Genomic DNA, 16,926 nt, shown 5'->3' with positions numbered 1-16,926 from the left:
CTTATAATCAGTATCTTTGAAGGCTTTGCTCTGGGTAGCTTTCACCTTAAAGATCATCTTCTTCTGCTCAGTCTGGAAAAGAATGTAAGAGATGATGAAGACAGAACTTCACTCCCATTGCTTACTATCTTGAAGTTTACATGCAAAACCAGGAAAACACAAGTGGGGTGTTCACTGCTTCTTTCTCTAGTAAATCTTCCTGTATAAGGCAGTCTTGCTTCAGTTGCTTCCACTTGTTAGGGAAAACATTCTTGTTGGTCAGTGCACAAAAAGTAGTGAAAACAAGTTTGGCACAGCAAAGATGTTGAGGGGAAAACTCTGTTGGGCCTGCAGGTACCTTTCATTTGCCTTTGTGAAGAACAGTTTTTCTTAGAAGTGTCAACAGTGTTGTTATCATGAGCATTGCTGCCCTGAAAATTATACTGAGAACCCATGTATATAAAAACAATCACTATGACATGAAACCAAGCAGCGCAACTAAGTGCCAGTGGATACCCCATGGATGAGTAGGGGGAAGACCATTTCTGTCTCATTTCCCATTCATGAAAAGAAGGAGTTAAATGGTGCATATAAGCCTCAAGAAGTATTGTCCTGCTTTACCACTGGTAGGATTGTTGTGTAAATCAAATAATGGATTAGATTTGTCAGTAGTGCACATGCTCTTGCAGAAGTCAGGATTCTCTTCTGGGCCCAATCAATGGGCTGCCGTAATTTTGTACAGAAGATTAAGAATATTTGATATTATCCTTGTACTTCTAGTTAATCCTTTAATCATTTTAATTCTTTTCCTAAAAAGAACCATCATAAACAAAACTGACATGTGGCAGATGAACTCACTGAACTACTCAGAATTACAAATTCAGGTTTTTTGAAGCCATTCTGTTACCTTTTTGGTTGAGATCTTATTTGATTGTTGGCTTATTTTCTGCTTTGAATTTCCGCTGCTCTTTGTTTTCTTATATTGAGCTTGATACATGAAATAACATAAGATAAAGTCAAGATACTGTGATTGTGATTTGTAACTCCTTTCTCCTGTTAGAAGAAAGAAACTCCAGGAGAATAAGGGCAATATTCAGGCTTGCTGACGTTGGCAGGTCGAGTGGCTGTATTCTGCCTTCCCAGCTTCTTGTTATATTTCTTTGTCTTGTCATTCAGAACTGGGGCTCAGAGACTATATTAACTCTTACATGTTTCATGCCTTTTTCACTGTAGGGATGACAGTAAGTTCCAATAAAGATGGCTCAGGAATGATAGTCCGTAGTGTCATCCATGGAGGCTCGATAAGTCGCGATGGACGGATTGGTGTGGGAGACTGCATCCTGTCCATTAATGAAGAGTCAACCACTAACTTGACCAATGCACAGGCCCGAGCTATGTTAAGAAGGCATTCGCTTATTGGACCAGATATCAAGTAGGTACACCTCAAACATTAGTTGTGGTAGGAAAAGGCTAATAATCAAAATCTGATGAGACTTATGCAGATTTTTTAATTCAGAATTTTGTTTGTTTTCACAGTGTGGATTTATCTTTAAATTACCCTTTCAGATAAATAATTCACTATTGAATTACAGCTTCGTAAGTCTGAAAGATAAAATCACTTGTGTGGGAGGCTCTGGGTGTTCTTAGAAAACTTATTGCTGTGATTAGTTTCCATCGTCATTACTGCCCTATCTGTCCATATTGAAAGTATAGGATTTGTTAGAGTTCTGCATTTACAGTATGATTCTGCTAAACAAAGTAAGGATTTCCTCAAGGTATTTGTGCTTCTGAAAGGTTAACTGTCTGGCAGTTGCACAAGTGATTTCATCTGATGGAGACCTTTCTTACGGATTTTTTCTTTGACTGCCAGACAGAAAGTATGATACCTGATGTTAATGCAGAAAAGTAATATTTAAAAAATGTCAGTACATCTATAATAAACAGCAGAAATGGGCTGTTCTGTGAAGACACTTCCAGGTTTTCATTAATACGTATGAAGGAGCTTTTGCTCCTTCATACATAGATGTCTTCATACATAGTACATAGATGTCTATACTTTGGAGACCTATTGTTATTATACTTTAAACCTATTTAATGTGAGTCTTGAAAAATCCACTTGTTCAATGAGAAAGTTTCTTCTTCTCAAGTTCAGTTTACAGAAATTCAACTTTCCATCAAAGTACAGTTCTTTCTAACTGTCATGGTTGTAGAGTTAACTTTTTCCATATATCCACAATCTAGAAATGAGGTGTTCCTGAGCTTGTGGCCAGTGCTCCAGACCTGTCAGTGCTGGGTTTACAGCATTAAAAAAAAAAAAAAAAAAAAAAAAAGACCTAATAGCTGTTTTTCTGAAACCCATGTTAGTATGGACTGGGTCAGGTCTGCTAATGGAATTACCAGAGATGTTGTTAATAAAAACATCTTTTTTTTTTTTTTTTTTTTTTTTTTAAGAACGTGTCCTTGGAAATGGTCAGTTCAGTCCCAGTGTAACAGTGTAGTTTCTATCTGTTAAAAACAGACTGCAGGGCATTTGCTTCTTCCTCAGTCATACACTACCTTTGAAGAGACCTGGCATTCTGAGAACCGGTGGGCAAGGTATCTTCACTGTGGGTTGTAGGTTTAATACAACCTATATAGCTGTCATATTTGTAAGATCAGGACTTCATACAAGCTTGTTTGAATGGTGGGTTCTGCGCATACAACTGATTACATTTATAGACAATGCTTTTGTGAATATGAGCAAGTCAATGTTGATAAAACTTGATATTGATTATTCTTGTAAGATTTCAAACTGTATTGTAATTCCAACTTCCATGACTGAAATCAGTTGGTATGTACACACGAATATGTTTGTACATCTGCTTAGATACGCATATGCCACAGCACGATTTTTTCTGCAAAGTCTTTTATTAGTGCCATAGTCAAGTGATCCAACACAGATGTGTTCATTTTTTGTGATTATCCTTTTATAGCTCTTTATTTGTGCTATGTGAATATAAGTTTTGCTTTATAGTCTTAGTCTTTTTCCAGATACATTGGAAATATCAAAATCTCATGAGATGTGAACATTCAGATGTCCAAAAGATAAGTTCATCACCTCCTTCTGTAAGAAGCTGAGGTATTCACATTCTGACTTAAGAGTTTTAGCTTTCATTTTACGTTTAATGTTCTTCGGTGCATTCCCATGATAAGAGTTTAGAGTGAAGCCATCTTTTGTCTGTCGGACAAATAAAATTCCAAATCTTTTATTAGCTTCTAAAGGAATCTTGCAAGAATAAGGACAATATTTTTTGGCCTACATAGTTTTGATACAAATCTACTTTATCACCATAAATAAACGTTTCAGTAATTCGCACTTTTAGGAGAAGTACAAGATTCCGAAAAAATACTGTGATGCAAATGCGTGGGTAAATGTGTCCCAAATCAGGAATTCAGGGGTACAGAGCACTATCTCATGACAGTTATTCCTGTTTTCTAAGAGGGGTCCAGAGCTATATAAACACTGTTTCACAGTTAATGTGATTCATGATCTAAGGGACAACCTTTCTAATAACCAAGCATTTAATCTTTTTGGTGTGATGCTAGGGAAACAAGGGTGTACAACCACTCAGATGTGGTTGTATTATTCCTTTATCCATACAGGGCTGCCTGACACCTTAACTATTAAGCTGACACCTTAACTATTAAGCTGAACTTTTTGGGGGTACCAGGTTGACCCCAAAAAGTGATTAAGCAGGAACATTTTAATTTCAAACCTGTCTTTCAGTGGCAAACGTTGTTTACTAAAAGCACAGGAAGCCATTCTTACTTGCTGTGTAAAGGCTTTTTTATTTTATTCAAGGAAATCCAATTTTTTATAGTTTAGGAGCCAACAATCTGTAGTTCCATTTCATGTATTCTTTTTCTTTTTCCCTTTGCTTGTGGAAAACCAGATGTGTGGCCTTACCAGAATGCATTCTGTTTCATATACTCCACCGTTCCAGGAGTTCTTATATTTCTGTAATAATAGACAAGGTTTTCTGCTCAGAGGCAGCTGCTTCTAATATCTGTCAGATAATCACCAATCTGAATTAGAATTCACCTGCCTTAACCTAAAGTGTGGGGATGATTTCCTGATCAAGGAAGAGAAGACAGATTGCAATTCTATTTTGCATGCTTGTTAATAATCACTGCTGTAGACAGTAATAAAGATCCTTTCTGGGGGAAGTATAGGTGAAGTAGAGATGGTAAAAAAGAGAAAAGAGAAAGTTAAAAAAAAAAAAAAATGGCAGCTCACACTTTTAACTACATAAGTATGCCTCTCACATTCAGCATGAGACAGTGACATTTGTTAACACCGTTGTAAAAAGATGCTGCATCGTATGCTTCACATTCTAGATCTTCTCCAGCACCTGCTGATGATCAGGCCCTCTTTTATGTGTGAGTATTGGCGATTCAGAAACTCATTATGGCTCTGTGTTGCAACTTGTCTGTAAAATCATTCCATGCCATGCTTTTATTACATCTGTAATAATGTCAGGGATATATCCAGATATAGGTACATACTCTCTCTGTCTTTGTGTGTGCATGTGCATGTATGGATGTATATATAAAAAAATGTGTGTGTATACTTGTGCTTTTGTGTTTGTTTTTTTTTTATACATATAATATATACACATAAATATATATATATGTGTATAATGGTTTAAAACTTGAAGATTATAGCATATTTTCTAAAACCAGAATACAAACGTTTTCATTCAAAACAATTACTGCTAATGACAGCCACCCCAGATGTGTTCAGAGCATGTGTGTGTGGGGGGAGTGTGTGCTTTTACAGGGCTTCACTGTTAGAGTTGTCCTGAGTACAATGTACTGATATCTGGATTAATCAATGTCAAATTTTCTGTGGCACTTATATTTTACTTTCTTCATGTATAAAAAGGTTCAAATTAGAACTTAATTATTAATGACAGTTATTTCTGCTGAACATTCTCCATACATTGTTACTTGGTTTGTTGGTGTTTCAAGGTTTTGTGTGGCTGTTCAGTCAAGCATGTGATAAATGTTCCTATGTACTGCATGCATTCTTGTGTTTACAGATGTTTTCATATGTACACCATGGTGTTTCCATTGTCGCTGCTTTCTTTGCTAGCACATATCTTGGTGAGGGGGTGGTAGCTCCCAAAAAAGGAAACCAGAGTACTTTCTCCTTCAAGCTGTGCAGCTATGAAAAAGAGGGAATGATTAAGCCCTGCGTATAGTAGACAATTCACCTGTTTCCTCTCTTCTGTGTCTTCATCCATATTTCTTAGCAATTGTTTCTCTTACTACCTTCCCAGTGACTTAATAAGGCAGATGTTAGTCCTTTCTGGGGATGAGCCATTCAGATGCCTTGATGAATTTTTATTTCTACCTTAAAGCACAAGGGTCAACATAGTTGACCAGAGTCTCCCAGGACCTTTCATGTTCTGGCACTCTTGTCACCTCAGTCTGGTTCCTGGCACATGATGAGGCATTCAGGATGGTGATGGATATCTTCAGACCTTGCTGTGACCTCCAAAAACCGAGCTGCAATAGCAATCCAGCAAATGATGGATTTGATTCACTGTGGGCTTTCAGCCCATGAACTACTAAACTGAGAACAGATTCTTGGCAGATGTGGAATATAATGCAGTTAGTGCAATCTGACCTTGCCATGTCTCACAGAAGAAAGGACCAGGAAAGAGAGAGACTTAGCAAAAATGAAATTCTAACAAACATACTCCCTAAAACTCTAATTTTAAGCAGAGCTGGGTGATGCATGTTCCTTCTCATTTCAGTAATAATCATAGAATCCTAGAATGATTTGGATTGGAAGAGACCTTAAAGATGATCTAATTCCAACACCTCTCCCATGGGCAGGGGCCCCTTCTGTTACACCTGGTTGCTCAAAGCCCCATCCAGTCTGGCCTTGAACACCTCCAGGGATGGGGCATCCACAGCTTCTCTGGGCAACCTGTTCCAGCACCTCACCACCCTCTGAGTGAAGAAGTTCTTCATAATATCTAATGTAAATATACCCCTCTTTAGTTTAAAGACATTCTTCCTTGTACTATTATTACACTCCCTGACAAAGAGTCCCTCCCCAGCTTTCCTGTAGGCCCCCTTTAGGTACAAGAAGGCTGCTATAAGGTCTCTCCAGAGCCTTCTCTTCTCCAGGCTGAACAACCCCAATTTCCTCAGCTTGTCCTCAGAAGAGAAGTGCTCCAGCTTTGTGATCATCGAGTCTCACGAGAGCAGAGCAGAAAGGGAGAATCACCTCTCTCGCCCTGCTGGCCACACTGGTTTTGATGCAGCCCAGGATACAGTTGGCTTTCTGGACTACAAGCACTCATTGCTGACTCATGTTAAGTTTCTCATCAACCAACACATCCATCTCTTTAGGGCTACTCTCAATCAATTCTCTCCCCAGGCTGTATTTGTGCTTGGGATTGCTAAAAGCAATAGCATGGAGAGGGGAGAAGGATTCTCATGGACAGTCACATCAATAACATAGCTTAGCTTATAGGAGCAGTTAAGGAAAGCTTTGCAGCTCACTGAACTTCAGAAATTAGCAAGCAAGAAAAAAGATGAACTCCAACACAGAATATATCTTTTCATACATTTGATCCATGCAATTTGGTTTTCTTTCCCTCACTTTTTTGTTTTCAAAATGCAAGTAGATGTTCTTGCTTATATTTGTGAAATGGCTATTATTGGAATTATTGGAATTATTGGAATTATTGGTGTTTAGTTGTAGATAAGAACAAAGAGAAAAAATACATATTTAATATTCCTTAGAGTTCTTAGAATTAAGCAGTTAGAACCATAGTTAAGCACTAGAATAGGAATAATGTAATTTTTCCAAAGAGATAAAGGAGCTGCCAAGTGATAAATTCGTCTGCATCAGTTAGGTGATAGTCTTTCAGTTTTAGACACACAATCTTAAAATGGTGGAGTGAACCTCTTTCCTTCTTGGTTCCTCTGCTGAGCACAGAAATGGAAGCTTACCTTCATAACACAGTTTTCAGGAGATGTTTGTAAGTAGCATGGAAGGCATCATTTGAGCTGCACCTTTTGAATGTCCTAGCACAATGTCAGTTACTCATTCATATAATTAAAATCTGCATGGTATCCCAGAAACCTGTAGCACATCTGGTTTGCCCCACCCTTAGCTGATTGGTAATGCTGGCGTTGCAAAGCAGGATGAGGTAAGGACTACCATTACCCTTGGACCTTAGAACCCTTCTTAGTTTCCAGTGCTCCCTGTTCAAAAGGATAGGACAAGAGATGAAAGATGTTGGGGACTCTGCTGTCAGCGATCCCTCTCTGCATCTGGGCGCGGTCTGGGCACATATATTTCCTATTAAGGCATTTGCCATTCTCTTATCTGTGCTATGAACAGCAGCTTCTTGCTACATTTTAGCATAAAGGAGACTGTTGAGATCATCTAGCCAACAGAAACATTGCTGGCAACTCTGGTTTCTTTAAGTGCAGCTGCCTTTCAAGGGAAAATATGTTATTTTCTGCTTACTTTTATGGGGTAAAAGTTAATGAATTTGATTGAAGTGGAATTGATGGCTGTAACTGCATTTTCTTTCTTTGAAACACGGCTTGCACGTGTTTTGGCTTTTATAGTGGCAGTTTTATGGGGTTACTGGGTGGTGGTTCCCCAGTAACATTTGCCCCTGTGAAAATTTTGTGACCATAATACTAGGACTTTGCTGTAACTTACCACATTTAGAATTGGAGATGGCTGAGAAGTAGTTGGGATTATTTGCAAAAACTAAAGAACTTCTAAAAGCATCATTACTCTTTTTTCTTCCCTCTTGCCATTCTCCATTTCACTGCTAGGCTTCTCAGAATAACTGCTGCATGTCTTGCGCACTTCTTGGTCCTGGAATGATCTCAGCAAACACAGATATTAGGTCATTGACCTTATGCTGTGTGTTTGTTCACTAGTGTATACTCCACAGCATTTCAGAATGAGAACACTTTGTGTCAAGCACGTAACACTTGAGTATTTAAAAAAAAAAAATTGAAGGCAGAAAAACAGATCTCAAGGAAAAGAAAAATAAGCAGGTGACAGTATAGATGATTTAGAAATTTCTTTCAAAATAACCGGAGAGTTTCTCCTGTTCAGCATCTAGGTGATGGATGATAGGACACACGTTTTTTGTGTTCTTTTTCTGACAGTCTTAATTGTTACCACATTTTGATAGCTAAGCTGCATGTGGGACAGTCAAAGGTTTTTGACTCAAAAAAGCCTAAAGTAGGGCCATGTCTTTTATTTGTGTTTTTAGTTCATAGCGTCGTTTCTGGAAGTAGAAGGAGGTTTTTTAAGAAATACTTTTCATGCCTTAATGTTTTTCCTTTTCTTTGTTCCTCTCTCCCCAGTCTGTTGTGCCATTTCTGTTTCTGGCATTCACACATGATTGAGTTACACCAGTGCTTCAGGAGCATGTCATTTGGCTGGTGAAACACAACTGTCTGTCTGTCCCAAGCTGGCTGGAAGTGCATGGTGATGGGGAGGAAGGAGCTGAGCAGAGGATTGCTCCCTGCAGCTTAACTGGTTTGCTATAACAAGTTTGTGAGTCCAAAGCCATGCAGTATTTTTAACCAAAAGCATGGAAACCTAAAACAGATACGAAACCTCTATAGAAAGCACAAAACCTGCAAACCAACTTCCAGAAGCATATTCAGCCAGCTTTTAGGATGGTAATGGTGCTTCACATTTTGCTGATCTTCCAGTGTTTGTCTTTGCACGGGGAATCTGTTTTGACTGAAGCAGGATTGTCTCTATTACACTCTAGTCACTCTTAAAGCACCATGTACTTAAAATATTGAGGCCAACTCTCAAAAAATCAAGTGCTGTTCAGCTGTCTAATTTGAGCATAAATGCTTATTTGCTGTAAAGTCACAAAGGTTGTATATAACTCCTTATTCCGAAGGCAGTGCCTGTTATGAAGTAGTCTTGAGTGACATCCTCATATCCATTCCTCACACCCATGAAGGGTATGTCCACCAGTGCTCATACTACTTTAATCATGTTCCATTTTATTGCAGTATTACATATGTGCCAGCAGAAAATTTAGAAGAGTACAGAGCCAGTTTGGAACAACAGACAGAGGAAACTGTGCCCATTGAACTTTTTCCTTCCCATACAGTCAGGTGAGTCAAAAGAGTTTTTATCCCATAGGACTCTTAGATTTAGCTTTTTGCATACACTTCGCATAGTTCAGGATGGCAATTTTTTTTTTTTTTTAGAAGAGCTGATAAATGGTTACTTTTCCTCAGGCTAGCCTCCATTAAGAAAAAAAAAAAAAAGTCTATTTAAAATACAGTTTTTGCTTTGGTTAATAATTTTTTTCTGACATTTTTACTAGGCTATTTTATAGGTGTTTGTTCTCTCCACTGAGGAGATTGCATGCTGTCTCATCCAAAATTCCTCTTAAATACCATGCAATTTGATTTATGTATTGCCACAAATATTCTGTGCTTCAACCATGAGAATTTAGTATTGATAGTCTATCCTGAATGTATACTGCAAGGAATGAATTTTGCCATCTTCTTCCTTGCCTTCAAAAATTCATTACTTACAGGCCAAAATATTCAGCATCTAACGATTTTTCTCTTCTTTAACTTAAAGTCCAACAACAATAACTGTCCTTGAATTTTTATGTTGTTATTTCTTCCATTTTGGAAACAATAAGCAAATACATTTGGTTGTAGTTCTGAAATACAGGTCTTTGTTCTGTAGCTGTCAGTTGTTGGCAACGTAAAATCAGAGACAAATGGATGGGGAATCCCTGAATGCAGTATGTGTTCTAACAGTTTTCTCATAAGGCAGATCTCTGTACTGATATGAATTCTGTGTACAAATACAATGCTGATCCTGTATGTGAAATTTTGCAGAGAAATACAGTGATTATATGGGATTTTTTTTAAATGAATTGCATGCTCATGTTCATCAGCAGGGAAATCCCAGAGCTTCCAGAACGTGAAGAGGGGGAGGGAGAAGAAAGTGAACTTCAAAATGCAACTTTCAGTAACTGGAACCAGCCCAGAAAGTAAGTGCAGATCTTGTACACTATAAAATCTAAATCTAATCTGAAATTCAAAAAAATTGAAACCTGTTGCATATATTGTGCATTGCAAGAGTAATTCACTGTTGATTTTTACTGCTGGTGGGCTAAATCCCTGCAATCTAACACTTTCCTTGATTGCTTTGGTAATTTATTTATTTATTTATTTATCTATTTATTTATGTATTTTTGGTAAGCCCAGACAGGCTTACTGTCTGGGAGCCAATAAGAAAAGATGAAGAGAAGGATACAAAGTTTTAATTAGAAGCCAAAATAAAGTGAACAACAGCAGGCACAATTACAGACTTTCTGAGCAATCTAATAGATTCACTCACTGAAAGACAAAAATCTAGGCAAGGAGAAATTATTACTGAATGTTCTTAAACCATCTTGTAAATCCAGGAGTCTTCAGTTGGCACCGTCACAATCACAATAGATCATTTATTTTGCTCCTTGTTTTGTCACAACAGGGTTGAACTTTGGAGAGAGCCTAGCAAGTCACTGGGGATCAGCATTGTTGGAGGACGAGGGATGGGAAGCCGCCTGAGTAATGGGGAAGTGATGAGAGGGATCTTTATCAAACACATCCTGGAGGACAGCCCAGCTGGCAAAAATGGAACGCTGAAAACGGGAGATCGGATTGTGGAGGTACCAGCTGAGTGCCTTTTGGATCTAGTACCCCCAGCATCTCAGGAGTTGCTGAGATGGATGTTTGGTCTTGGGCAGACAGCTCTGCAATTGCTACAGCTGTCACCACGTGAGCCATAGTGTACTACTGTGTTACAAACACAGTAGTACCATCTACTGATGTCTGTGTGCAGTTTTAAGTTGATTTTACAACCTGAAGCATAGATATGGGAGAAGGGATCTACAAAAACAGTAGTTCTACCTGCCTCTCATAAAACCAGCATGTGTAGGAAAAAGCTTAAGTTTGGTGAAGCTAAAAAGTTTTACCTTTGCATACTGGATAGCAACAGAAATGGCCAGAGAACAGGACATCATGCAAATAAATGCTACGCTTATTTCCCTTTTAATTTGTACTCGGGCCACATCATTCTTGTGCACTTCAGGAATTAAGGAAGATACTATTTTTTTTCCTTATGACATATAGAAAGGTGGATTTGATACGGAGGTGTTGCAAGGAAGTTGAGAGCATTGCGTTCATACCTGAAGATAGTGTAACCGGTGGTGCTGCAGGGAAGAAATGATCTAGATTCATCATCTTCTGCTTATCCAATCCTGTGCTTATGCAGCAATTTCTGCATTCTAGTTCAAAGATGTTTAAGGGTGGATGGATGTACTGAAAGGGATGTCTTTCCTGTGATGGTTATCAATAAATAAGACATGACCCTGTTTCTGTTGTCATGCCATGTCACAGGAACTGTACTTCTTTTCATCCTGCTGAATGTTTTTATCTGATTGTCCATAAGTAAGAACGTAATGAGCAGAGTGATGGAGATGTTAATACTATCCCTGGGTCAGACTGCACATTCTTTACCTAGTGATACTAAAACTGGAGATAAGTGGCTGCTGCACGATCTAAATATAGGACCTTGAAATAATACATTAATGCAGGCAGCACTTACTTGGACAAAATAGAAGATTTTTCCAATGGACGACAAATGGGGAGGTGAAATTTTGCTTGATGGCTACAAAGTTAATAATTATTCATTATTGCTGAATGCTTGGTTTTGTAAGAATGCAGTGATTGTCTCTGAGAATGGTGCTTGCAGAAGATAAAGTGGGTGATCAAAATTATGTAACTAAAGTCTTGTTAATATGACTAACTAACTGGATGGTTTCAGTTTCTCAAGTTGTGGCATATTTAGGGTTTTCTTGGCTTTTCTTTCTACCAGCGCATACAGTATTTCAGACATGGAAGGTTGCAGAGAAGCAGTGTTATTGTTCAGTCCCTTGTAGGTTTAGAACCCTCTCACAACTGCTTTTTCTTTCTCTCTGTATTTTACATTTGATAGTTAAGTTTAAGATTATGTTAGACAGTTAAAGAGGTAGGGGTAATCCTCATTTTATAACTCTGTGTGCAAGAATTACCACTAACAAATAACCTTTCTGTGTTAGCTTCTAGCTTTTATTGTGGTCATTGTGAGAATGCTTCACTGATGCTAATTTCACCATAACATGGTTTTTACCTGGATAACAAGACACTGATATATATGAAAGCATGATATGGAGCAACCAAGCAAAAATTTGTCCTTAGCCATCCTTTGTAAATGTTTTATTTTAGAAGAGAGAAAGCTCATGGATTCTGACCTGAAAATTTGTCTTCTGGGGATTGCATCTAATAGCTGAATCTGGCTTTACATTATTGGTATTTTTAGTAATAAAAAAAAAAAAGAAAAGAAAGAAAGAAAAAAAAAGTACAGACATCATAACTCATAATGAAAGACCTTCTAGCGCTTAACCAGTTTCAGTTTGGAAATTTAAGATCTTGGGGAGGTAGGTTAGTCTGAGATAGGTTTTATAGGCAGCAGTATTTGGCAAATGCTGCAACTTGTTCATATTATCATGTCTCTTGTATTACATTGCCTGTGGGGAAAAAATATGGCACCTGAACCAGGAATGTTGAAAACTCTGTATTTAAAATCATGGACATTTATTTCATGTCCTTTCAGTGTTCTTTGAAGTCTCAAACCTGTGTGTGAGGGACATAAACAAGGCCAAGTCATTGGAAGCTTTTCCACCAACAGGTTTGGGCTTAGGTTTTATACGAGGTTTCCTGTCCAAAACCCAAAGCTGATTCATGATTCTTGTAGCTTCTTGTAATGTTAAGATGAGGCCTTCCAATTACAGGTGGATGGAATTGATCTCAGAGATGCCAGCCATGAACAAGCTGTGGAAGCCATACGGAAGGCAGGCAATCCTGTAGTCTTTATGGTACAGAGCATTATAAGCAGACCAAGGGTAAGCATAAAAAATATGAAAAGAGACATATTGTGTAGTAATAGATGAATGGAATGTTCAACGTGGTGGTGTTTGGGAATGGGATATTTAAGCCTGAAAGTTCCATCTCAGCTATTTCAGGAACAAAGATTTGATTTAAGTATTATTTCCGTTTAGAATGAAATCGATTTGGATTTGGATTTACCCTCCAGCACGCCGTTCTCAAACTATTTTGAAAAGACTCAAGAATGATAATTTGTTGGGGGGCAGAGTAGGAGTCTAATTAAAATCAACTCTTAGAGATTGACAGCATGTCTGAGGAGCGCATGCAGAAATACAACACCTGTTAAAATGTTCATTGGACATTAATGAAAGGACCTAGAAGTACGCGGAAGTTTTCTGTCACTAAGCTGCATGGACGTTGCAGACAAAAGCTGATGAGCTTTAATATAGTTGCTTGCATTCACTAGAAACTAAACTTCCTCATTGTAGTCGGTGTACATTGCATGTTTATTTACTAGTTGTCTCATAACTCTTGTTCCCTAGCCAGAGTCTCTTTATAGCCCTTCATCAGCTTCTGCTCCCTGTGGGCAGAAAACTACTAACCCATTTTATCATCAGTCGTCAAAGGTAAAGTTGCATGAAAAAGCTCTGTTGAATGTTGGTTATTGATACTCAAGTTACTAAAGTAATGCTTTTGCATTTGCTGTGATGTGAACAATATTGCCTCTGCTGAATGTTCAGAACACTGTTTGGGATGGATGTTACACCATTACTTTATCACAACTTTTCATATTTAGAGAATGCTCCTTTTTTAATTGCAGTTCTTTGTTCTCTTTCTTTCCTATTATTAAGTTTGTGCATTATTTTTGAATGTTTATTAACAAACTTCTGTTTATTTGTGAGCAGAAACATTGCATATGCTCTTGCTATACCCATGCTTTTCATTGTGATCTTTGTAAATGGCATTATATTTATTGTGTTCATATTTGAAACTTGCATCTGTACTTCATAGTAAGATCTTATAAGGGAATTTCCTGTCTTCATGCATGTGCAGTCACCCAAATAGTTAACTGCCTGCACACAATAGCTGTACTTAATATGGTTCTGCATGGCAGTCATTTTCAAGTGATGTGGCTAATGAGTCCGTTTCTTTCCCCATTTTTTTTTTACTTCATTTGGGCTGCTGTAGTAGTTAAAGAGTTCCTAAGTGTATTCCAGAATAGCCCAAATAATGCAGAGAAGTTGTGAGAAACTAGTTCAATAATTTTCCTAGTAAACAGTTACCTATCAAATCTGTGTTTCATACTTGCTCTATTCTGTGTACCTCTGAGTACATGTAAGAATTACTCTGTCACCATGTTATGGCCCCAGACAATCTATGTTACAGCATTATGCTTTACAAGATGCTAGGTTGCTTCCCAATACCTCCGTATCCTGGACACATTAATAAATTGCTGAACACAAGTTATACAATAATAATAAAAAAAAAGTAAAATTATTCTGTTACTTCTTGTTTTATTTTGCAAAAAGAAGTGAAAGGAAAAGTACTGTTTATTTTAGCACTTGTTTTGCTTGCTGTAGACTGTAGAAGAAGACATGCTTTATGCACATTGTTTAAAACATACCTGTTCAGACAAAAATAAGTGCCCCATATTCTGTCCTGGTAAGCAGACCAAAATAATGTGATGCAGTTGCATGGATTATAATTTGAACTGGCAGTTATATTTTAGGTGTTATGCTATCAATACAGATGGTAAAAGGCAAGATTTTGAATTACTGTGGCTGATCCCGTGTTTCCTCTTTTACTAGGACTTCACTGCTTGTATATAAAATGTTTGTGATGCTTATTTTAGCTGCATAAAGTTAATCAAAATACAGTTTATAACTTTATGCAGTGGCTTAATGTACTGTTAGTGTAATAGGATCATTACAATGGTAAATTACATTTCCCAACCTTCTCTTTACAAAACGTGACATCAAATGTGAATTACATGTGTAAACGGAAAATCTTGTACTGTAGGGAAACTGCCTGTTGATAATGAGTGGCTTGTCAATGAAGAAATCTTGTTAATACAGAACTCTACCTCCTCAGTTCTGAAGACACTGTAGAACCAAAATGTGTTGTCTTACTAAATTGCATTGCATTTTGCTTTGCAAAATATTTGAGAATAAATCTGTAGGAATGCATTTTACATTTCCAGGAATGTTTAAAAGAAAAAAGCAGTTTAAGAAAGTTTTTAAACTGCAACATATATCTGGACTAAATTACCATGATGTAAATGTACTAGTTGATGCTGCAAGCCTTTCACATTCCTTTCCATTTAGGATGCTTCTTATTTTCCAGTAGCATGAAGCGTACAGACATCAAACATTTAGGCCATAGCTACATAGATACAAGTAATATAGAAATTATTTTTAAGTATATATTTGACAATGTTTCCAACATACTATGTAATGTCAGAGTTGTTCCCTCTTTATTAAAAAGTTTCTGATCTGAAAACAGAGTACAATACAAAAACTACTTAAGGAATATAAATGACCAAAATACACCCTTTGATTTCATCTAAATATGAAAACTTTTTGCATTAAATAATGAGAGGAACTACCTCACATTGTTTAATGAGAAGACCAAAGAATTTCATTTTATTAAATTCAAGAAATCACACATTTTTGCAAAAGTGAGCTGTATTATTAACTCTGTTTAGAGATGTCTAAAATTATTCAACCTTCTATTTTGAAAAGGACACTGAACGTGTTACCACAAGACATAAATCAGATGATGAGAACTCATCTGTGGTTTTCAAAATAAAACTAAACCTAAATTTGTACTGCATTATGACTAAGAATTGCATTCATTCTGATCTAGAAATGCACAATTCTATTTTAGTTAGCTAATTGGTAGGAGTGTCCCATACACTGAGATACTTGTGCAAAATTGTACATATATCACAGTAAGTAAATTTTATGTTGATCATAATGCTGAATAATGCACTTAAGCATTTTGTGGGCTAGAACAGATAGATTCATGCTTTTCATCTACTTTCTGCTAAATGTAGCTGATATACTTGGGTGTACACCCTAGAAGTACAGAGCAAATACTATCTTTAACTGACTGCACCAAAATATATGAAATGGATATCTTGTGCTTGGCTAGCACAAACTAGTAAATTAACACATTTTGTTTCATGAGTCACAGAGCTTTCATTTAAAAAAATTTTGCTCAGTTTCTGTTATGTTTTCCTTTTAGAACCCTTCCCTGCCTTTCCCGCAGAACAATCTTTTCAGTAGGCCAGCTGTCTTCAGCAGCACTAACCCATTTGCTGATTCTTCTCAGTTCAACACTAACAAGGTTGGATGATGACTCATTGTCTGGTTTTAACTCACCAAACATTATATGTGTGCTTCTTTGCTATTAGTGTCTCTGTTTTTAAGTTCTACTGTAAGAAATTTGGGTAAAATACTGTGCTAACAAGGATTGGAATTCGGTGTAGTGAATTAAGAAGGCAAAGACACACATGCGTGCACGTAGAAAAAAAGTTTTAAAGAAGTTACGAAATGTCAGCTCTGTTAATCCTAAACGCTGAAGCTGAGTTAATGAGAGCTGCCAAAGAAGTGGATTATCAATTACAAAATCAGTCCATGTGGTATCTATTAAATTATCCACCTGGGTATAAATCTCTCATCAGTTTGAGGTGTTTTGCTTCTATTTACTTTGTTTTCTTTTTATGTGGTTCAAACTTTACAGTTTTGATATCACTTTTTTTGCCCCCTCCGTGAAAAACCAACAAACATTGACTGCTTTTGCTTTATGATGCTGAAAATGTGCTTCTTGAAAATTCTTTTAATGCACCATGAACATAATACTTGCATCTTTGGAAATCTGAAAAAAAAGTTAGATTCTATTTTTTTGTGATTAGTGCTTACTGCATGTTACTTATATTGGGGACAGAATTAACCT

The 16,926-nt window shown here is 37.1% G+C and overlaps 1 protein-coding gene across 7 annotated transcripts in view; it reads left to right on the top strand.

Moving 5' to 3' along the window:
- Window positions 1-16,926, top strand: part of MPDZ (multiple PDZ domain crumbs cell polarity complex component) — a 105,840-nt gene that overhangs the window by 62,447 nt on the left and 26,467 nt on the right. For 4 of the 7 annotated variants that reach the window (XM_084305242.1, XM_084305241.1, XM_084305239.1 and 1 more), the window contains exons 21-27: window positions 1,213-1,411; window positions 4,357-4,398; window positions 9,046-9,150; window positions 9,954-10,049; window positions 10,535-10,712; window positions 12,876-12,986; window positions 13,512-13,595. In XM_084305242.1, coding sequence (XP_084161368.1) covers window positions 1,213-1,411; window positions 4,357-4,398; window positions 9,046-9,150; window positions 9,954-10,049; window positions 10,535-10,712; window positions 12,876-12,986; window positions 13,512-13,595 — 815 coding nt within the window. The remainder of the gene's footprint in view (window positions 1-1,212; window positions 1,412-4,356; window positions 4,399-9,045; window positions 9,151-9,953; window positions 10,050-10,534; window positions 10,713-12,875; window positions 12,987-13,511; window positions 13,596-16,926) is intronic. The other 3 variants (XM_084305238.1, XM_084305240.1, XM_084305243.1) reach the window with 3 other exon arrangements.

This window comes from Netta rufina (genome assembly GCF_964035555.1).
Source record: "Netta rufina genome assembly, chromosome: Z".
Classification (NCBI taxonomy): Eukaryota; Metazoa; Chordata; class Aves; order Anseriformes; family Anatidae; genus Netta; species Netta rufina.
This window is presented reverse-complemented; position numbering and strand designations above follow the sequence as displayed.